At 35.5% G+C, this 22,325-nt stretch overlaps 3 protein-coding genes and 1 long non-coding RNA gene across 10 annotated transcripts; 3 read left to right on the top strand and 1 right to left on the bottom strand.

The window, feature by feature from the left end:
* Window positions 1-311: 311 nt before the first annotated feature.
* On the top strand, window positions 312-6,926 carry LOC112751956 (threonine--tRNA ligase, chloroplastic/mitochondrial 2). 2 transcript variants are annotated; one of them, XM_025801294.2, is made up of 8 exons: window positions 312-840; window positions 1,616-1,762; window positions 1,891-2,038; window positions 4,118-4,371; window positions 4,523-4,900; window positions 5,259-5,567; window positions 6,078-6,278; window positions 6,465-6,926. In XM_025801294.2, exons 1-8 carry the CDS (start codon window positions 487-489, stop codon window positions 6,744-6,746), a joined length of 2,073 nt encoding a protein of 690 aa, XP_025657079.1. In that variant the 5' UTR covers window positions 312-486; the 3' UTR covers window positions 6,747-6,926. The 2 variants fall into 2 exon arrangements, with proteins under 2 accessions (XP_025657079.1, XP_072074300.1); XM_072218199.1 differs by having other exon boundaries at window positions 363-840; window positions 1,608-1,762.
* Window positions 6,927-7,239: 313 nt separating this feature from the next.
* On the top strand, window positions 7,240-13,565 carry LOC112751957 (uncharacterized). 6 transcript variants are annotated; one of them, XM_025801295.3, is made up of 7 exons: window positions 7,256-8,239; window positions 8,521-8,582; window positions 9,451-9,838; window positions 9,930-10,062; window positions 11,646-11,890; window positions 12,584-12,755; window positions 13,158-13,565. In XM_025801295.3, the coding sequence occupies exons 3-7, from the start codon at window positions 9,717-9,719 to the stop codon at window positions 13,344-13,346; spliced, it is 861 nt and encodes a 286-aa protein (XP_025657080.1). In that variant the 5' UTR covers window positions 7,256-8,239; window positions 8,521-8,582; window positions 9,451-9,716; the 3' UTR covers window positions 13,347-13,565. The 6 variants fall into 6 exon arrangements, with proteins under 6 accessions (XP_072074304.1, XP_025657080.1, XP_072074301.1 ...); XM_072218200.1 differs by having other exon boundaries at window positions 7,271-8,239; window positions 9,570-9,838; XM_025801296.3 differs by having other exon boundaries at window positions 7,271-8,239; window positions 9,446-9,838.
* Window positions 13,566-13,971: 406 nt separating this feature from the next.
* Window positions 13,972-16,178, top strand: LOC140179355 (uncharacterized). The gene is made up of 2 exons (XR_011872918.1): window positions 13,972-14,772; window positions 15,002-16,178. It is a non-coding gene; the product is annotated as an uncharacterized lncRNA (long non-coding RNA).
* Window positions 16,142-21,272, bottom strand: LOC112751955 (BTB/POZ domain-containing protein At2g04740). The gene is made up of 5 exons (XM_025801293.3): window positions 20,739-21,272; window positions 19,581-20,340; window positions 19,037-19,073; window positions 18,825-18,958; window positions 16,142-16,877 (listed from the first exon to the last, which is right to left on the bottom strand). Exons 1-5 carry the CDS (start codon window positions 21,181-21,183, stop codon window positions 16,463-16,465), a joined length of 1,791 nt encoding a protein of 596 aa, XP_025657078.1. The 5' UTR covers window positions 21,184-21,272; the 3' UTR covers window positions 16,142-16,462.
* Between the last annotated feature and the right edge of the window lie 1,053 nt (window positions 21,273-22,325).

The following is a 22,325-nucleotide window of genomic DNA, read 5'->3' as shown; positions in this document are numbered from 1 at the left end:
TTTTACATGCTAACTTACAAGAAGGTATCAAGGTAATATAATGTTAACGGCCCGGTTTTCACCCGGTTTTTACCCGGTATAATCGTGGCCCGAAAGTGTATAGGTTTCATCGGGTCTAGGGTCGGGTTCGAGTCTAACAAATAGGCCCGGTATATATTTCGGGTCGGGTCTGGGTCACATCAAACTCGGCTTCACCCGGGCCCATGCACACCCCTAACCGATTTATTTGTTCAGCCCATAACAAAAAAAAAAATAACAATAATAAATAAATTTAATTTATTTTATCATTTTTGATAGTAGGTTAAGTTTAAAAAAATGCTGCACTCACTACTTTAAAGTGCTATAGCTTTCGCCGTCAATCCCACGCATCAAAATGTAAACTCCTCCTCCACCCTTATCAATTCTCATCAGTCATCACTCATTCCCTCTTCCAGTCTTTTCTTTCACACGACGCATAAAACATAAAAGATTAACAGTTATTAAGATATGAGACTCCCTCATTTTATTGGGTGTTTTTTGGTCCATTCACCCAAAATGGCTGCTACCTTTGCCATTTCCCCTCTTCCATCCTCTACGCCCTTCCCTTTCCATTTCCATTTCCATAAACCATACTCAACGCAGCGCTCCGGTTCACTTCACGGTACCTTATTCTCTCCAACCACTTCCAGCCCCTTCCTTAACCGCTACCGTGCCAAAAGACAAAAATGCCTCTCAACTATCACTCTCGCCGTCGCCACCGATTCCTCCATCCACCAGAACCAGAACCAGAGGGGGAGCGAGGACAAAATTGTTCTTCCAACTAACGAATCTTCTGAGACGCTTCTCAGGATTCGCCACACGGTAATGTGAATTCTTCGTTTCGCATAAGATTGAAATGAAAAGTTTTTGTTTTCTGCAAACTTATAATTACACAGTCACCAAAAAAAAAAAAAACTTATAATTACACTAATTTCTTATATATTAGTTTAGGACAGTTTTACACGTGCTTTTAGTTCACACCCTAAAAAATAACTACATATGATAACTACAATCGATCGATTTACCCAAAATGAAGATGTTTCTTTATCATTTCCTTAATTGCTGAGCATAATTAATTTTGATCACTAATTTTGGACTTGAGGTAGTGAGGTATTCGTTAGTAGTGCACTAAGAACATTTGGTTGGCCCTGAGGGACATGATGGTAAGGAAAGAATGAAAGATATATATGAACTCCACTCAGGGAAATGGAGAGGAAGATATTTTTGGCGATACGTTGTGCTGTGGGTGCCAAAATGTATTGCATCAATCTTTTATTTGTGATTTTCATTGTTCACTTATTATTTGTTTCCTTACGTATTCATTTTTAGTGTAAGAGGTGAAAGCAAGTCAAGCAACATTCATAGATGTCATTAGCATTAGCGAGTTCAATTTGAAATTCAGATTTCTGTTGTTCATAATTATAAACAAAATTTTTTTGCTTTATAATAAAGAAAACTGACAGTGAGTATGTAGAATTTCATGAGAAATAAATAGTGATAGTTAATTCTGTGGTGTGACTCTTAGTTGTTGTACAAGTTACTGAATGCTTTTTATGTCTAGATTCAGCTGTTTGACTAACAAGCTGCAGACATACAGTGTGCACATGTGATGGCAATGGCTGTTCAAAAACTATTTCCTGATGCAAAAGTCACAATTGGGCCTTGGATAAAAAATGGGTTTTATTATGATTTCGATATCGAGTCTTTGACTGATAATGATTTGAAGAAAATCAAGAAGGAGATGGTAAGTTGAGTCAATCTATTAGTTTTATATGTGGGATTTATTTACTTGTTATGGTCACATTCTTCTCAAACCATCCATTAGGCTATGTATCCACAGAATATAATTAATGTTTTTTCAATTGACTGTAGGATCGAATAATTGGCAGAAATTTACCCCTTGTAAGAGAAGAAGTTTCAAGAGATGAAGCTCTCAGAAGAATAATGGCTCTGAATGAACCTTACAAGATAGAGATTTTGGAAAGCATTAAAGAAGAACCCATCACGATTTATCATATTGGTAGGCTTCCAGCTCTTTCCCCAGTGTCTTCTGTACGTATTCTTAGACAGAGAGAGAAAGAGAGTATATTGAAGTGTGGATTAGGTGCATGTATGTTTCATATAGACAAGTATGTTTTAGTATAGTTATTCTGGTGAGACTCTAGTCTAATAAAGGATTGCTGTATAGATACACCAGCTTCATGATTGTTAGTCAAATTGTATGTGTGTATTTATATTAGTCATTCTAAACTGCTACAACCTAAGCCCAAATATAGAATTCTAAACTGCTACATGTTTTATATCCCACATAACAACCGAATTGTGGCAGACCCGTTTCTCTAATATAGTAAGCTAGCATAATCTAGAAGAGTCTAGAAGAGTTAGTTAGAGTCCTCTTTCAGCTATGATATGACAACTACGGTTAGTTACAGCTGTCATAACTAATATATGAAAAGGCTATTCTGCCTAGCTTACACCACAAGCTACAATCTCTCTGTATATAATAAGTCGTACCACTGTGATTCAGTAATAAAAACAGCTTTTCAGATTCAGAGTTTCACTGTCTCCAAATTCTCTGAACTCTCTAAATTCTCCTTTCTCTAATATTCTCGCTTTATGTGTTTTCTTTGTTTTACAAGTCAAACTTCCTGAAAGGGCTCGTCAATATTGGTATCCATCCCATTTTTTTCTTTACAAAGTTAACACCTTTAACTTTCCTTTACATTTCAGTTCCTAACACTTTGTTGATTGAGTCGGTTGGATATTATAGTTTGTAATAAATTATTATTCCTCAATGCTAATAGGTTAACCGCTTATTGGTTTTCTATGTTGCTGCATTTTCATATGGATTTTATATTTAAAAAGTATGACCTTTTAAACTAGGGTCCCACCTTGTGAGGTTTTGAGAGAGTATATGTATGTGGCCTTGTCTATCCCACAGTTGAAGAGGTTTCATAGTATTGCGGTCAAAGACATTGTCGTCCACATAAGATTTCTCTTGAACAAACTCATTTGCCAGTTTAAATCTCCCTATGTTCAAAGCTTTTTCTTGGAATGTTGTTCTTAATTGGGTTAATTCTAATGATGCTCTAGAAGTGCAGGTCCCTCATTGCTTTTGTCTGCTAATATGTGTAAGTGTACCATTAAGACTCTTAATCTGCACCCAATATTTGGAGAATGTTGGGTTTGTCCCATGGACATGGACTTGCATAATTTTCTACTCATTAAGCTTGGGGGTTTTGGTTCATGTAAAGATGCAAAGTTTCTGTGGCAATGTTAGGTTTTTGTAGTGCTTTGGTGTATTTGGTTAGAAAGAAATTCTAGGGTTTTTAATGATTCCTTTTCCACAATTGATTTTGTTTGGCAGAATTGCCTATTTGGCGTCCCCTTGACATGCAGCTACTGGTTTTCCTTTAACTGATATTAAAAGGGATTGGTATACACCGTTACATTATCTTATCCCTTTTGGCCTTAGCTATATCTTTTGCATCTATCCGACGATTACTTATCCTCCCCTTTTGTACATTCTTCAGCCACATAAGTTGATTGTCAGTTGTATCCATAGCATAATACCTTAATTCTCTATCAGACCACAATGCTGCATTTTGCTTGTGAACTCTTACTTTGACATGTTATATTTCTTGTTCTCGGATCCTTTAAATTGGTAAAAGATTATTTCTGGTTTTTCGTTTGTCACCTTCAGTGGAGCAGAGGAGCTCTATTTCTTTGTTGTCTCTTAAGGGATTGTTTGTAAGCTGAATTTTTGAAGAAAAGGGTGGGGAAGGGAAGACTTGTAGTGTAAATTTTATACTATATGCCCTCCATTTCCCTGCCATTCCCTTAAACTTTCATCTTTTGTGGGTTGGAGGCTTATATGTAGCCACTAAGCTTGAATGTTTTGAATGCTGCACTATTTTGCATCTTTAGCTTGATCAATGAAAACCCTTCAATATAAATGGATAATGTAGGATGTCTGATATTGGTACTGTGAATTTGCAAGTGTAAAAGCGTGTGCTTAGAAAGATTGCCTTGCAGTTTTTGACATTGCATTCAAGAAGAATATTGCCTGAGGAGTAACTTTATCCTTTCTTCCATAAAGGTGAGGAATGGTGGGATCTTTGTGCCGGACCTCATGTTGATTCTACTGGTAAAATCAACAAGAAAGCGGTTGAACTTGAATCTGTTGCTGGTGCTTACTGGAGAGGAGATGAAAGGAAACCTATGTTGCAACGGATATATGGTACTGCATGGGAGAATGAAGAACAATTGAAAGCTTACCTTCACTTCAAGGAGGAAGCTAAGCGTCGTGATCATAGGCGCCTAGGGCAAGATCTTGATTTGTTTTCAATTCAGGTGCATGTTCTTTGCGTTATGGTTTCCTTTCTTATTTGCTTCCATGATGAAGCAGATTTGTTAGGATATCTTATCATTCATAATTTTGTGGGTAAGTAACTGTTGATTCATGATGAAATCTTGCCTGTGTGACTGAAATTTATTTATGCAGGATGATGCTGGTGGGGGTTTAGTTTTCTGGCACCCAAAAGGCGCCATTGTGAGGCACATAATTGAAGATTTGTGGAAAAAAATTCACATGGCTCGTGATTATGATCTTCTGTACACACCACATGTGGCAAAAGCTGAACTCTGGAAGATTAGTGGTCATTTGGACTTCTACAAGGAGAGTATGTATGATCAGATGAGCATTGAAGATGAGATCTATCAGCTTCGACCAATGAACTGTCCTTATCATATTTTGGTATACAAAAGGAAGCTGAATTCCTATCGAGATTTTCCTATTAGGGTGGCAGAATTGGGAACCGTTTATAGATATGAGTTATCTGGAAGTTTACATGGGCTTTTCCGGGTCAGAGGTTTCACTCAGGTTTGCCATCATTATACATAGCTCATTGTCTTCTGAACTATTAAATACTATACACTGATCCTGTTTTTCTAAAAGAGTGGAAGACAAATCTCTGGCTTTTACTTACTGTGAGTTTTGATTTAGTGTTAAAGGTTGTGGACATCTGATGTTCCTGGCCCATATTTCTGAAAACCTCGTGCGTAAAGCACCCACTTTATATATATATATATATATATATATATATATATATATATATTTTTTTTTTTCCGAGGGGGGAAAAATTGTGGCATGTGATGTTGTTAATGTTAAATATAGGATAGCCTTGTTGTAGATTGTATGCTGATAGATTGGCTGTGCTATCTCGATGTCATTTTTACAGGATGATGCACACATCTTTTGTTTGGAGGATCAGATTAAAGATGAGATAAGGGGTGTCTTAGATCTCACTGAAGAAATACTGCTGAAATTTGGTTTTGACAAGTATGAAGTAAATTTGTCTACAAGGCCTGAAAAAGCTGTTGGGGATGATAATATATGGGAGAAAGCTATCTCTGCTTTGAAAGATGCTTTGGATGATAAAGGTTGGACATATCAAATTGATGAAGGGGGAGGTGCCTTTTATGGGCCAAAGATTGATCTCAAGATTGAGGATGCTCTTGGTAGGAAGTGGCAATGTTCAACCATACAGGCAATTCCTAACTTCATAATTGTTTAAATATAAAGAGAAATAAGAGGGGGCTATCAAAATTTATTATTTTTGGCCATCACTTAGTCATCAACTTAATTCCTTTAGTCTAGTTCTCTTAGTCTAGTAATCCAACAACATACTTTTAAGTATTGATGGCTAAATGATGGCTAAATTATACTCATTTCTTTGGCATGGCCCTATTGGGAAGAGCTTATTTTTACCCTTATCAATCCATGCCACAACACTAATTTCAATACTTAGTATAACTGGCGGGTTTGTTTATTGTCAATGTTTTAATTTTATGCTCAAATTGAGACATAAAACCATTCTTGTGCCTCTATCCAGTTACTTGAAATTAATGACAGATTGACAGGTGTGAGATTCATTCATTAACAATTGTATGCTTAAGCTTCATCTTTTCTCAGAAAGTATTCGCTGGATAGTTTTTTATGTTACTCTTTGCATTAAACTATTTCCCTAATTGTTTTGACTTCACTTAAATTTCAACAGGTTGATTTTAATTTACCACAGCGTTTCGACATCACCTATGTTGACTCGGATGGTGAATCGAAGAGACCTATATTGATCCATAGAGCAGTGCTTGGATCCTTGGAAAGATTCTTTGGTGTTCTCATAGAGCATTATGCCGGTGATTTTCCATTATGGCTTTCTCCAATACAAGTTCGGGTGTTACCTGTTACTGATGTCCAGGTAACGTAACTCAAAACTTTGGTATATATATGTTTTCTGTATGCATGCATGGTAAATGGGTTATGGGGAAATATTCCCACATGAAGAAAACGAAAAAAAAAAAAATGAAAGGGAAGATATATGATTCATAGTGAGAACAATCGGTGGTGTGTAAACTGAAGGAAGCATTTTCTGTTTTTCACGCAGCTTGAGTATTGCAATGATGTGATCAATAACCTGAAAACGAAAGGCATCCGTGCTGAAGTGTGCCATGGAGAACGCCTGGCAAAGCTCATAAGAAATGCAGAGAAGCAGAAAATTCCATTGATGGCTGTTGTTGGCGCAAAGGAAGTTGAAACAAAATCAGTTACAGTTAGATCTAGATTCGGTGGGGAGCTTGGAACCATGTCAGTTGATGATTTGATTAGCAGAGTAAATTTGACAACAGAAAACCCATCCTCAATTCATCATTTTGATATTTCAAATTAAGCAAGGTCGTGGCCCTACTACCATCCGAAACATCATATGCTTTGTAATTATTTTACAACATCAAGTTAGCATGGGCATTCAGTTGCAACTTACATATTGTAGAAGAATAACGTGATAGATTCTGGAATAGCTGCAGACGCAATAAGTCGATTTAGCTCGAGAATTGATATTTGGGTACAAGTTCTGTGTTTTATTTTTTATGCTTTGGTATTTTTCTTATTTATGCAAAGAAGAGAGTAAACATTTTATTTTTTTAACTATGAATGTTCAGAAGACAAATAAATTTAGAGAAATGCTAGGGGCCAACAACTTTTGTGATTTGTAGCCATCAAATAGCCATCAATGATGGTTTTAATGGTGTGAGATTGATGTGAGATTTCATCTAATGGCTCACTTTTTTTTTTTTGCTGGTTACATGCTGGTCAAAATTTAACAAAGTTGCTAGCCCTCTAGATTTTTCCATAAATTTATTCCAAACAAATAAAACAAACTTGTTAAAAATGGGTTCTAGAAACTATCACCCCACTTCACTTGCAGCCACCACCGCCTTATCAGGAATCAGCCACTGTCACCTCACCTCTTCCCAACCCCACCTGTAGCCACTGTTACCTCACCTTATCCCACCTAACCCAACTCCCTTTCACTCACACCATTTGCTCTGCCTTCATCGTTGTCATTACTGCTTCCTCTGCCATTCTCACTATTCTTGCTCTTTCTCTACCTCCCATCACCATTGATGGATTTGAGCCCTGTCACTATTGGTTCTTCGTCTACCTTTAAGGTTCCTCTGGCTTCGTGGTGATGGCTGCTCTTTTGCCTCCCGTAGTCATTGCACCTCCACCCTCGTTCTTGCACTTGCCTGGATTTTCTCTACTGAAAAAAAAAAATTGGATAGTATCCAATGTTTAATATCATCTTTTATTAGTTTTTTTCTTTCTATTTATTTTTGGTTCTACTTATAAAATAAAAAATAAGAAATCAGACTTTATTCTTTTTAAGTGTTAAAAAAAATAGAAAACATCTATTTCCTGCCTTTTCCCCTTTCATTGGCTCATTATCACTCCGAAGATCCAAAAATTTTAAGCGGCGAGGCAATATATATGATACATAAAAGTAAGGACAATTTACATAAATAAATTGTTTGTCTTTTAAATTTACGCAATTGCATGCAAATAATTTATTTATGTAAATGGTCCTAAAAATAACAAAAAAAATCGTGTAAAAATATTAAATAATATATTTATTATCAACTTTTATAAATATATTATTAAAAAATGTTTTATAAAAATTAATTTTCAAACCGTTGTCACAGTCTCAGGAAACACTCCTAAGCTCGCTCCGGTAGTCTCTCGGTTTCTCCGCTCTCTTCTGTTCTTGCCGGAGCTCGTGGGTGACTCGCTGGAGTCTTCCCTCTGCTCCATATCTTCACCGCCCTCTCCACCTCGGCCTTCCATGCTTGCTGCTGTTCTAGTTCTGCCGTCGCGTCAGTTCAGGTAGTCCTCCTCCTTGGTTCCTCCCTCTCAACCTCAATTCGTCGTTGGTCACTGTTATTTTGTTTCTGCTCTCTTTTTATTTTCGAACGATTGATTCTGTTCTGTGAATGATTGAGGTCTAAGTTACAGAACTTGCAATATTTATTAAGGCAATTTCAGCCAATTCATTCAGCACCTTAAGTTATAAGGCACTCTCTTACTGCCTAGCTAATTTCACTCTTAGGGAAGTTACACTTTGAACCCTTCCCTTCTCATTCTCTTTGGCCTTTGCTGCTTCTTAGGAAGTTGTTCGTTGCTCTTCTCTCTCTCGTTCTCTCACGTTCGTCCTTAGCGGATCAGGAAGGTATATTATATATTTTTATTGTTTATGAAATTGTTATTGATAATAGAACCGAAAAATGTTTGACTAAACGAGTGATAATATGCATCTTTTAAAAGTGAAGCTAAGACATTGGTGAATTATATGAGAACCAAATATTTGAAAAAAATCCCATAAAACCAGCAAATGTTTTCATTTTCTTTTCGTTTATTTCTTTAATTTAACCCTCTATATTTAATTTCTAATAATCGTTATAAAACACACATTTTATTGTTTTAGTATTGATAAATATTTTCTAGTAAAAGTAAAAGATGCTTTTTTTTTTTTTAGTTAACTAGGCAAACTGCCCAAAGAAACTACACAAGAACTATTCTAGAGTGAGCAATGCCCAAAGTTGTCTATTTTGTTCATTGATGATTCTCCTTATAAAACATAAGTTTTATTGGGAATAATTGGTCACATGCTGCTTTGAGGTCTTCCTCAAGAGGCCAATGTTTGAGTGATAGTATATCATCAATTTGACTAAATTGTGGTGTCTTATCTTTCTTATTGTTTGCTTAAATGCTTAGCATACATGTATTTGATGAGATAGTTTTCAATACTGAATATTTCTATGTGTTTCAGTTGGTTCATTATTTCAAGATTTGAAGTCATTTCGTTATTTCATTATCATATTATGTGTTGTCTATAGTTATCAAGGTGGGACAAGGGTCCTTAGGATTTTGTTCTTGGGTATAACGATTTAATTTCAAGATTATAGTTATATAGATACTTTCTGAAACTGGAACTTTGAAAGTTGATTATTGAAGCTTTAATATGACTTGGAATGATATTATAAACTCCTTTTATGATGAATGCTTATGATATTTGGAACTTTGATTTTCTAGCACAGGTGAGGCTCGAAACTAATATTCTAGAGTCTGAAGTTTGTTCTGTTGGGAACTTTAAGGAAAGGTCATTTTCCTGTATCCTATGATGTGTTGACCTTACTAATGAGGTTGGAAAAAACAGAAGTGAGATGAGCGCAAAGTGCTCTTAACAAGTTGCTTGAGCAACTAGCCGCTCAAACATCCGTGGCTGGAGACCTCTCTTCCATTCAATTGGGAAATATTAACAGAATTGCGTCTTTGGTTAGCAAGAAAAAGGAAACCAGTAGGAATGAGAATGGAGGAAGGCGTAAGGAGATGGGTGGTGGACATCTCAAAGTGGGACCCACAACCCCCTGACTTATCCTTTCCCCTCTCTTTCCTTCCTTCCCACGAGCACTCCTCTGTTACCAGGTACATACATTCAAGTGCTTTTGTAGTTGGTTGCTGCACAAATTGATTGGCTTTTGTTAAACACTTAATGGTGTGTACTGGTGGGTACCAGGTTTGTGAAAATGGAAGATAGGAAACGAGCACTTGTCAGCAGAATGCTTCAGTATGCTCTTGTATCTGATGTTCTGCGAATCCCACTTAGTGAAATTTCCATAAAGCGAACACCCGAGGGCAAGCCATATGTGGTATGACTATTACTATTCATACACCAAACACACCACACACCTGTATTAGTATACCATATTTACTATTAATATGTGTTTCAATTATTCTTCAATAATTAAAATAATACATGGTGCGTGTACGGGTTTTTTCCCCCTTTGGCTTCCTTACTTTTAGGAACCAACCCATTCCCCCTATTTCGTAGACAACCTTTGCTACTTAGTTGCAGATTATCTTTTTTAATTAACAATGAAGAATTGCTCATTTTCAAGCTAATCACACTCATTCCATGCTTTCTTTTCCTCATTTTCACTCTTTCAATCACACCATTGAAAATTTAATCATGTAGCATTGTCATTCATCCATAATTTACTTCACCAACCTACTGTGATTTTTTCATAATATTCCCCTTTCCAATCTTGCTATTAGAAATTCTTGTGATTTATCTTCTGTTTTATTCTCTAACAATTGAGACATTAATTGATATTGTCATGGAGGTTAAACGCTTTTTTTCATTCCGCGACACTGTTGGCTCTTATAAAAATTGTGATGTTGAAAGTTTCTAACTGAAATTGATTTTTGATTTTGAATTTGATCAATAACGAATAATATTTAATGGATCCTACGTATTTTTATAGTGTGTCAAATCGGTGTCTGGTACAAGGGTGTACGCGTAGCAGGATTGTTTCTTCAATTTGATGAAAGTCAAACTTTGTTTCTATTTCCATTTCATTGATCTTGATTTTGCTGTTATTTTCCATTTCTTTTAGAACATGAGGGATATGTGATTCTATATTTTGCTACCAACTCTTTAGGACCAACCTTGGGAAGAACGAGGAATAACTAAGCCTTGATATATTAGCTTGGCATAATAGTACTTCTCTTACCTTTTCATAAACTATGCACATTTAAACCTACTAAGGAGCATCACTCGCAAGTTTATAATGCCTATCTCGAGTTGTTATCATGAAAATGACCCTGAACCTTCTGAGTTATGCCAAAAGTGAGGAGCTTGTATCTCGCAGATGAGCTTTAATGATTATTGTTTGGGGCCCAACATTATTTTAAACAAGGATTAGTACTTTTGCCTTTTCTATCACACATTCACACCATATTATATTGTTCTAAAACCGATCATCTCAATACCTTGTTTGCACGATACGGAAATCGGGATCAAAGTTTCTAGGATTTTCGATAGTTCTATCTTCTCTGCACACATTCATGGGTTGTATCAAATTTCTTCATTGACAGTTGCATTCAAAATTCATGCATATTACATGGTTAATTTAAGAAAAATTCTGAGTGATTTAAACAACGTTGTATAACTTGTTCCAAAAGTGCTCGTCTCCTAAGTGTTGATTTGTTTTGCTTCCTTAAATCACGTAAAGCTTTGCAGTTTCTCTATTCTTCATCATAGGTATATTTTTTCTATCCATTTTGAATAAATGGAGATGCTTGTATTAAGATGTTGGCATATATCTTACACTCATACTATCACTCTTTATATTGTGATACTATCACTCCTCATATTGTGTTTCTGCCACCTTTTCTATTTGCTTCCATGTAGCTCTATTTATTCTTTACAGTTTAAATGGTTTTGCTTCAGGATTATGATAAACTTGGCCTCGGATTACCTAATTTTAATTTCAATGTATCTCATCATGGTGACTATGTGGCCATAGCATCCGAATCTGTATACCTTGTGGGGTTAGACATTGTCTCCTATGATATACCACAGGGAGAAACAATTACAGAATTCATACATTTCTTCGCATCATACTTTTCCAGTTTGGAATGGGACAATATAGTTAATGCTGGCACATCTTATGATGTATTAATTGAATTTTACAGGTATTCTCGTGATCTATTTGTATATTTGTTGAGGAAATAGTTTAATTACAAAATGTTCATGCGGTTTGGATTTTGTTGTTGCTGCTGTTCCGGACTTCCAGTTTCTAGAGAGTGAACAACTTTTTCTTAAGTATTGAAAATTTTCTGCATCTATTTATTTATTTACTTTTGGATTTTTTTTCGTTACCTTGAAAGAGATTTTGCTCTCTCTTTAGTGCTATTTTCCTTCCGTTCTATCTTTACATAGTTTTTTTTTTCTTCTGTTGCCAAAATAAAAAACCTCAATTCTGCATTTTCAAAATTTAACACGTTTGAAATGCCATAAAAATTCAATGTTGTCATTTGTTTGGGGGAAAACCCAATTGCAATATACAAAACATAGAGTGCTTCCTATCATATTTCAAGAATATGAGCACACTGTTTCCTCAACTACTGCGATGCTTTGATAAACCTGTTGGTATGCTTGCCTAGCTTTATTTCAAAGAACTGTTATCTCCACCCTCTTGATGAAAATTCCATGAATGACTTGATCGATCCTTAAGATCTTCATCTCTGTATAATGTAGACGTAGATTAAAGATAGTCTTTGAAATTATATATTTTATATTTGTTTTGAGACAATCACAGATCTCACAATATATTTTATCTGCTTAATATTAAGAACTCTTTATCGATGTATAATGACATTTTCCAGGTATTGGAGCCTAAAAGAAGCATACGTTAAAGCCATAGGGAGTGGACTGACTGAAGAGTTGCATAAAGTGGAGTTTACTCACACATGCTGGACTAATATTACTGCTAAAGTGGAAGGAATGCCTATGACAGAGTGGAGATTTTGGCTGTTCGAGCTTGGAGAAAGGCATTGCGTAAGTTCCCTCCAATTTTAGATGAAATGATTTGTTGAGCTGCATAATTATGATTCTACGAATCCCTGAGTATACTTTTTTTCTTTGGGTGGTTATTATTTTACATCAACAACAGCAGCAACAAAAAATAGGATTTTGTTTTGGGTTGCTAATACAAGACATGAATTGTTCTTGGAATTGATTTCTTTCCAATTGGGATGAAATTTTGGATTAATTTAGATAGTTGGATTCAATAATCTGATATTGTATGTCTTCTTCTGAAAATTTGAACACATTAAGGCCCAAATGTTGATCGGAGGAAAATCTTTTTCCAAGATACAATACTAACTAATCTAAACATGTGAATTTGTGCATCCTACTACTCAGTGATATACTGACATGATGATTTGTCTTGTTTTGCAGGTATCAGTTGCAAAAGGTCACCCAAGATCAGCTGCTATGAACTATAAAGCAACTTTGAATAAAATGGACTTTATAGAAGACGAATATCATCAATTTCTTAATCTTCCAAATGTAGACTTTGTTGAACTAAGTATAGAACAACTGCTGTTGGCTCTACAAAAAGCAAGGGTAGGTAAGCATAGAAGTTAGGTGTTAATGTAGGTTGGAAGAAAGGTTTGTATATCTCTTGAGCAAACAATTTTTTCCAATGACTATGCAATTACACTACTACAACAACAACAACATCAACAACAATAACAACTATCCCACTACATAAGCCAGACGATGTCATTGAACTATATCATGTATGATGAACTCTATCCTGCATCAAGTCTATAATTTTCATGTAAATTTCCTTTTGCTACTTCATGTATGGTCTTTTTAGGTCTTTTTATTTTTCGTTTTCTGACTATCTTCCATCTCATCTACCTTTCTAATTGGATGTTCTATTGATCTTCTACATGTTCAAACCATATGAAACGAGTTAAAAAGTAATGTCCTTAACCAATTTGGGTTGGTTTAGTAGTTAGTTCACTAGTTCACTTAATCAAGTGACGGGAGGCTTAGTGCATGCAATAATTTATTTGCCAATGGTAAATTCTTAAATGGAATTTCGATTATTAATAGATTAGTTTTCAACTTGTTGGGTTGGGAAATACTATGGAAACAAAAAAAAAGTAATATTCTTTATTTATACATTTAAAAATAATCATTTTATAAATACTCTTATTTCTATTTTGTCTATAAATTTAAGATATGAGACACTCTACGGTGAAGAGACAATTGGATAAAAGATTTACAGAGATTTCTTCTAGTTGAATCCTACAGTGACACATGGTATAGATATTTTTGTAAATACAACAAAATGGCAAGACAAAGCACTTGCAACGGCTGGCATGGATGAACCTTAGCCATTGGTGTAACAGGATTTAGTTAGGTTAGGCTCCGTTATTGCATGGTTGGCCTTTATTAGAGTGGGTTTTCACAACAATGAATAAAAATTATACAATTTATAATAACGTGTGTGTACTAATTTGGTGTAGTTGAAAACTATAAAAATTGTTTAGCATGGAGCTCCCTTCAACACGTTAGTTCCATGAGCAATCCTTTCCTCTATATAGTTGGCAAAGTATTTGATAGAGTTCCAATAAAGAGTTCTACATAATGGAATTGGCCAAATTGTTTTAATTTTGTCAAGAGTATTTACTTATTTTGGTCTTCAAATAATTTCAAACGAGGCATTTTACTCTCTAACTAAATTTAATTACTTCATTAGTCCCTAACGAAACTGTCATACATGTGAGTTAACTTGCTTCGTCAAACGTTAAGTGTCCCTGGACTCCTCTGTGCGGCAACGGAGCCCCATGTCCACTAATTTTCCTCGTATCCTCCATGTCGCCTGCGAGGGAGAAGTGTTAGAATTGATCGAAGCATTGGCAGCGCATCCAGTGGAGGGAGGAATCGGACAGCTAAAGGTGACAACCCAAGATGTCATTGCGGAGCATATGCCATTGTGGTGGAGTCTGGCACAACAAAGAACCTGAAAATGCTATTCTTTGATTTTCCTTATTTCAAGGTAACAATGATGTTATTGTAGTGATCCTTTCGTTAATTAAATTGCTGTAATGTTGAATCTTTAGAGATCCTGATGTGCTGTTTTTTCTATAAGGCAGCATGCAAATAGAATAGTCAAAATTTTTAAATTATTATCACCGAAAACCTTATCAGGCTAGCATTCACAGAATAGATTAGTCTTCACTGTCAAGATCCAATTTCCTAATTTTTTTTTTTGGGAGCGTCTGCAGTTCAAGTAAAGGATTGCGTGAAACAAAGGTATCTCTACCTGACTCAGTTTCGTCATCAACCGTTGCAAAACTTGTTTCAACCGAACCACTTGCTGCGAGTACAGACCCCTCATCTGCAGCAAAATCAGAAGACAATGGTGGTGTTGTAATGGCAACGACAGAGTGATCACCAAAGTCCCCTTATTAACTTCCCCATTTGTCCAATAACTCATAAGATTTGTTAGAGAAATTGCCCTTAACAACCACAATTCGAGAAAAGAACAAAAAAAAACAGAAGAAAACAGATGAGATATTTGAAGTAATAATAGTAATCTAACATATATAATTTACCAACTATGCTGCGTGTACACCAAAATCAGCCACCAAAGTCAGCCACGAGTAAAAAATACATGTTGGAAGACAAATACACATTGAAAATAAATTAAATCACACATGTATTTATACACAAATATATTGGTGGCTGATTTTAGTAGCTGATTGGTATACAAATAGTATTTTTGATAATTTACTGAGGAGGACGGCGGATTCTGCTGCAACCCTGGTGAGGATGGAGCAGGGGGGATCCACCATAAAGGTTCCAGCAACCTGACCTGAAGGAGACGCAGCCTCTGAAAGCGAAACAGGAGCACAAAGAGGAGAAGCTCCCTCTGGCTCGATCAGAGAAGATGAGGGAGAGGTGTGCTGTGAAGACAGGGCGAACAGATGTCACGTGGAAGGAAGCTGCAGGGATGCTTCCGGATAGTATCAGCCACAGGTGACAAAGACAACAGCAGTCTGGTATCACAGCAACTGTCAACTTCAGTGGCAGTGGCCATTGATACCGATGCTAGGCCTGAACGGTGAATCATGGGGAGTATGTAGAGTAGCATCTAAGGTCACCTGATGAGGGTAAACTGAGGTTGGGGTCGAGTGGTCCTCATCCCGGCTAGACAGTGACCAGAAATAAAGACACTATGTCTAATATGCATAGCATTAACAACTTACTTTGGTAACAAATAAACAATTAAACATTTGTTTTCATTAACTTATTATATATCATACGTGAGATCAGCTTCTTCTAATTTCAATATTTCTCATGTTTTCTGTTTTTGAAAAAGAATACCAACTTAATTTCCTTTGCGCCATACATAAGGGTGTGTGTTTGGAAACACAATAAAGTCGATATTGAATTGATTTGCAGATCACATGAAGTTACTTTATAGCACAATAATTTCACCCCCTGAACTCGGAACTCTATTTATTACGCTTAGGTGCAAATCTTGCTTAAGGAAAAGTACAAGTGCACGCACTCACTCGTATAACTATAAGAATTGAAGATGTCTAATATTACCTAGTGATTATGAAAGAGCCGTATGAATAAATGAATGCTCGAGCAACAGAAGTTACAAAAACCCAACTTAAGAACTCCGAGCCACCTAACTTACTATCTTTGACAAAGAAAAGCTATACATTTTATTCCAATTAACTTATCACAGTTCTTTCTGCATCACCTGAAATTAATGTGCTGTCTGGAGACAAACCCAACGTTTTGAGGTCATCCATACCATCAGCTTCTGAATTATCGGATTTTTCTTGCTCAGCAACAAGCATAAGCATCTCGAGCCGCTTATCAAATTGCAACGCACTCTCATCTCTCTCGTCGAGCTCAGCAGCTTCAATTTCAAGCCATTTCTCGCGCAAATCATCGAGAAGGTTTCCTTGATCCGATTTTAGATCAGATCCAGGCATGCTTGGGACAGTAGTACGAAGAGAGGAGTCTCCAGATGGTGGAGGGAAAGTCAACAGCATTGCCCTGAACTCTTTGGTATCAGCAAATGTTTCAAAGTTACAAGCAATGGTGTCCAGACAATATTCCCGAATCTTGAAAACACCATACCTGGACAAGGAAATTCTCAAATACTACTAAATCAAAAACATAATCTAGCACGCTACATGATTATTAGATGTGAAATCACAAGACCAAATATCAATTATGATGTCATAAATTACAAATACATAAGTTACCACAGAAGGCGCACAACACTTCCAAGACAGACAATTTAATTATATAACAAATGCTTTTAACCAAAGAGTAATTTCATCCTGTAACAATTTTAAGGCCAATTACACTATTTGTATCATGACATTCAGTTCTTCTGATAGTGTGATTCGTCCAAATAGTTAAGTGAACATAATTTCCATACAAACATTTAAGGTTTCAATCATATCTAGATATCCTCATGTTTATTACCCAGTTTTTGACATCTTACCAGTTGCCACCACCTAATAGTCCATGTTACAACAGAAAGCATAGTACAGAATATATGACATAAAACACTGCCTAGTACTAACCAAGATAGATTCTGCACAAAGGAATTAATATCACTTGGGTAATTCTTATTTACACTCAATCATATTTACAATTCAAGTTTGTAATTCCAGCTCAATGAATGGCAGGAAATAATGAAATCTGAGGAACAAGCACCACAATATATTAGTTCAAATTCCACCATATTTTCAGAAAAATAGCTTAGCAAAGTACTTATTATGATAAAGCTTGCTAAGCAAACAGTACTTTCATAATTCGAGCCTAAAATGTTTTGAACAGAATTAAAAAAGCATACTAGTGAAAAATATTGAAACAAGCATTATAGGGCCAAATGGTTATTAATATTTTTTATGGAAGAAAGGATAGCTGTCTACAAGTCAACCACTGTTACAACAACGCAGGTAGGCAGGAATGTCTAAGCTATGAATCCTATTAAAGGAAAATCCAGTTAAACTGGGGATTAATATAAGGAGAGGAAGCTGTGAAATGTCTCTTCATTGCATTTTCATTGTTTGTGCAATCTATAGAGGACTAAGTCTGAAACCAAGGAACTATTCTCTGTATAGTTAAGTTTTATTTCTATCAATATGTTAACAGAATAAGAGCTCTCAAATCTCAACTGCAAGCTACCGTAATGTATTCAAATATGAAAAGGGGGAGAAGCATTCTGATATCAGAATAAAAATGTGATGGAAGCATTTGAGCATTGGAGGTAAGAAGCATGGCAGGACGAAGAAGACAAGAATGGTGAAGTTTGAAGATTAGAATGGTGAAGTTTGAAGATTACGGTATATTACGTATCAAGCTAATTAGAAATTAGGGACCAAAATGTAATTGAGTGAACTATGGGCTGTGGTGGGTTTTGTAACTAACTTGCCACCTGGTACAGTTAGTGAGGGAAGAATGAAGAAGAGGGGTATTAATAGTAACCGAATGGTGGAAGGGGAGGTAGGCATTAGAGTAAGGAATCAGATCAGAATTAGAAGATGCTAGCTCTCCAACACTCAGTCAACACTCCTACTTTTTCCTTGTGATTTCGGCACTTTTCCAATCCAATAAAACTATAGCAGGAGTGAAATCATCCTGATTCACTTCCTTTTCATTCAATACTACATCTGCTGTGTTAATTTCACTAAGATAAAGATTAAGGGCAAAATTGGAAAAAATGCTGATTAACTATTGACAATAAAAGTAGTAAAGATAAAATTGAAACTTATTTCAAATGTTAAGAGTGAAATTGAATCAAATTAAACATTAGCAGTATTTTTAAAGAATTTCAAAAACGCTAAAGACAAAAAACATATTTTATCCGATAGAAAATTCTCTTGGTTTGTATAAAGGGCTTCTTCTGAGAGCAAGGAGTTGCTCTCTATTAGCTATAGAAAACACATTGAGAAAACAATATAGAAATGTTTGACAGATCCCTTCCCTCCACCAAAGTGTAATATCAAACATGGAACAATAGTTGCAGCCACTAATGTAAAACAAAGCAAGCATGACAGAAATGCAACATACAGGTCTGCTAATATTAACCAATGACAGAGTTCTTCGGGTGACACCATCTCCAAGTGTGGCAACAACACATCAGCAACCGCACGCTTAAGAGGAAACAATAAGTATCTAGAAGCGACGTCAAACATTTCCTCAGCCTGTTCAATACACACTGTCAGTGTAAGACTATACAAGACAAAACCAACAGAAATCTATATGAACATATACATACATACCTGATCTGGGTTTATATCCTGCAAGCCATCAGTGTACCTGAAACAATAAGACAGCAGAATAAGATTTACAATAATCAAATTTGCAGCAAACAGAAATGTCATCATGCTATGAAGGCACCCCTACAAGGAAAATTCTAGAAACATTTATTTAAAAAAAAAAATACACAAAAAATGGCCTGCAAGAAAATAATAATAATAATAATAATGAATGAACTCAAAACAATCAATCTTCACAAATTAGAATCACTCAACCAGAAACTACTTAAAACAAGCATGATGTTGAATAAATATTGCAACTAGAAAACAATTGATTGTGTTCATTCAATAGAGATTACATATTCTAACTTGTATGGAAGATACAAGGTGAAACCAGGCAAATGATTGCATATTAGAAAGATTACATATTAGGTTAATATGAATCAAGAAAAATCCTGAATTACAAGATAACATATAGATGATAATAAGCAAACAACGAAAAGTTATCAACTACTGTCCCTCCACTATTTCAAAGTTCCAGATTTTACTGGGTAGAAAGGAGACTTACATATATTCAATCATTTTCTCAAATGCATCTGTACTCAAATCATGCTCTTCAATGCAAGGAAGTAAATCCAAATATAACTCATCTTCCCCTTCATGGAAGTCCTTCATACGCAACAATCTTGTCTTAAAATATTCAGACCTTGATGCAAGAACCACTTGATGGCAACGGAAATTTTTCCCATCAACTCTTACGCATACATCAGCAAGATCATCAATAGATCTACCCATTTTCATAGCACCTATGCCAGCAATCATTTCATCAACTGCATCATCTTGACCGTTTGCAAGGGTTGAATTTGAAAGGGCAGTTTGAAGGATTAAGTGCAAGGCTGCAGGAAGCCTGTCTTCTACAGGAAGGGACAGACCTTGCAAAATGTATCGTTTCTGTGAGTTATCTACATCCTTCAACGCTTTATATTCCGCATACTTTTGATGAATGACTTCTTTCTCGATAATTTTCTGCAGTGATTCGAGGTTGCATACTTTACAGATTCTCACAAGATCTTCCATGTCATCCACAGCAATCTCTAATCTGTCCGAATAAAAGAAGTGTATAAGGCTGTAGAGTGCAGGATATGACAATTTTTCCCGTGGCAATCTCACTTCACTGCGATCTTTCCAATCAGTCTCAAACTTTTTCTTAAAAAATGGTGACCTTGCGCTTAATATGACTCTGTGAGCTTCAATAGGCCTTCCATGTACAATAAAAACCACATCTGGAGGAAAATAGCCACGGCTGGATCCCTGGGTGGATGAAATACCTACTCCAGTAAGATCACTATTGAGTCTCACACAATATCATTATTTGGGAAAAACACAATTAATAATCGTTTGCTCTTTGCAACATTAAAACATCAACTATGACATACCTATTCCACATTAGAAAACAACCACGGAAAAGAGAAATACAGTACTATTAGAGTGGCTCAAGAATCATTATTGTATGCAGTTGATGATATTATCATATCTTAAAATTTCAACCTCGTAATTAGTGGTCTAAGTAATTTAAATTAGTCCAATATGATTGCCATTCAATTTCATAAGTAGCTCACAATTTCAGCAGCTAAAAACAAAACTATTTTCTTTAGGTTCAAAATTCTGTGGCACAGAGGAATGAAGCAAAAGAGATTAAAAAAGAAAGGGCAAGAGGATATCGTACCCGGAAGATGAAAGTCGGTGTCTGAGAGGTCATAGAAGGAGCGGTTAGCGGGGGAGGAAAGGAAGGTGTCACGAAGGGCGGCCTGCAAGGGGGCCAAGGGAGGGGGGCGGGCCTCAAAGGCCTTGAGGAGTTTGCGGACTTTGAGATTAAGGGCGGCGTAGTGGCAGCGGTCGCCGTCGAAGGTGTGCTCGGAGCAGATGGCGCCGCTCTCGAGAAGCATGCGAGCAGCGTCGAGGTGGCCGGCGAGGCAGGCGTAGTAGAGAGCAACGGAGTCCCACTGGTCGCGGGCGTTCACGTTGACACCAGACTCCAGCAGGTAGCGCAGCCGCTCCACGTCCCCCGCCCTCGACGCCTCGAAGACGTCCCCGTTTGGGACCTTTTTCAGCGGAACTGACGCCGCGAAGTCCGACGCGTCCAGGTCGATGCCGTCCTCGATGAACGCCATTACTGCCTCAGGATTCTGTTCAGAAAGGGTTTTACTTCTCAGAGGGAGTCAGACTCGAACTCTCTAAAATCTTGTTTCGAAGCAATTTTTAAAAAAGGTTTTTTTTTCTAATGATTTTTTTAAAGAACTTTTATAAAAGTAAAAGTAATTTTAAGTTTAGATGTCTCATGTAAAAAGATTTTTTTATTTATCAATTTTGTTTGGATAAAATAAGATAAAAGTATTTTTTTGTTCATATACAATGTAAAAAATATTTTTAAAAAAAAAAAGATCTTTTAAAAAAATATGTAAATTGTAGTTTCTCAAAAAAATATTTTTTTATTTTTTTAGTACTTTTATTTTTATTATTAAAAATTTATCAAACACATTAAAAAATAAAAAAAGATCTTTTTTATTAAAAAAAGATCTTATTTTATTGATTTAATGGCGCCCAAACAAACACTAACTCAATGCCAGCCATATACGTTTATTTAAAGAAAATGCTACTTTTTCACCATTCTTATATTAAAAATTTAGGTACAATCAACTTTACATCAATAATTAAAAAATATTAGATAAAAATTTAGTTAAATTAATCAAATTATTTAACGATTTTAAACTATTAATTTTACTGTAAAATTAATTACATATAAATTTTCATCTTTTTACATACATAATAGGAGTAAATCATCATTTCTAGATCTAGATACTCACAAAACTAACTATCAAAAAATGCTGATTAACTATTTGCTTAATAAATTAAATTAAATTAACTATACATGCATGCCTAGCTATATAGTTAATTACATATTTGTTTATTACTTTACTTATGATGTGTAGTGTAATACTCTAACTATATGTCTAAATCAATTTCAAATTTTCAATACTTCTATTACGATAAGAAATTGGTTTTAGGTAAAAATGATATCGGATATGAATATGAATTATGATGCATTATATATATTATTATTTTATTTTTTTTTATTTTCTAATGTTACTATATTATAGGGCCAAAGCCTAAACTACGAAAATTATTAATAATTATAAGAGTAAAATGATAATTAGATCTTTAAATATATTAAATTTAGATTAATTTGTCTTCAAAAAAATAAATAGTGCAAAATAAAATTGAATTGTCTATATATTTCGTTATTTACAGTGGT

This window comes from Arachis hypogaea, chromosome 15 (genome assembly GCF_003086295.3).
Source record: "Arachis hypogaea cultivar Tifrunner chromosome 15, arahy.Tifrunner.gnm2.J5K5, whole genome shotgun sequence".
Taxonomy (NCBI): domain Eukaryota; kingdom Viridiplantae; phylum Streptophyta; class Magnoliopsida; order Fabales; family Fabaceae; genus Arachis; species Arachis hypogaea.
Note: the sequence above shows the minus strand (reverse complement) of the source record. Positions and strands in the feature narration are given on the sequence as shown.

What these genes read in the sequence shown, in the direction of transcription:
- LOC112751957 (XM_072218203.1), top strand. Translation starts at nt 9,717, where the DNA reads ATGAGAATGGAGGAAGGCGTAAGGAGATGGGTGGTGGACATCTCAAAG. An exon ending in GAGCACTCCTCTGTTACCAG is followed by an intron (nt 9,839 to 9,929) that starts GTACATACATTC and finishes GGTGGGTACCAG; the next exon opens with GTTTGTGAAAATGGAAGATA. An exon ending in AGCTTGGAGAAAGGCATTGC is followed by an intron (nt 12,756 to 13,157) that starts GTAAGTTCCCTC and finishes CTTGTTTTGCAG; the next exon opens with GTATCAGTTGCAAAAGGTCA.
- LOC112751955 (XM_025801293.3), bottom strand. Translation starts at nt 21,183, where the DNA reads ATGGCGTTCATCGAGGACGGCATCGACCTGGACGCGTCGGACTTCGCG. An exon ending in GAGAAAATGATTGAATATAT is followed by an intron (nt 19,074 to 19,580) that starts GTAAGTCTCCTT and finishes TTATTGTTTCAG; the next exon opens with GTACACTGATGGCTTGCAGG. An exon ending in TGGTTAATATTAGCAGACCT is followed by an intron (nt 16,878 to 18,824) that starts GTATGTTGCATT and finishes TTCCTTGTCCAG; the next exon opens with GTATGGTGTTTTCAAGATTC.
- LOC112751956 (XM_025801294.2), top strand. Translation starts at nt 487, where the DNA reads ATGAGACTCCCTCATTTTATTGGGTGTTTTTTGGTCCATTCACCCAAA. An exon ending in AGAAAATCAAGAAGGAGATG is followed by an intron (nt 1,763 to 1,890) that starts GTAAGTTGAGTC and finishes AATTGACTGTAG; the next exon opens with GATCGAATAATTGGCAGAAA. An exon ending in CATCACGATTTATCATATTG is followed by an intron (nt 2,039 to 4,117) that starts GTAGGCTTCCAG and finishes TCTTCCATAAAG; the next exon opens with GTGAGGAATGGTGGGATCTT.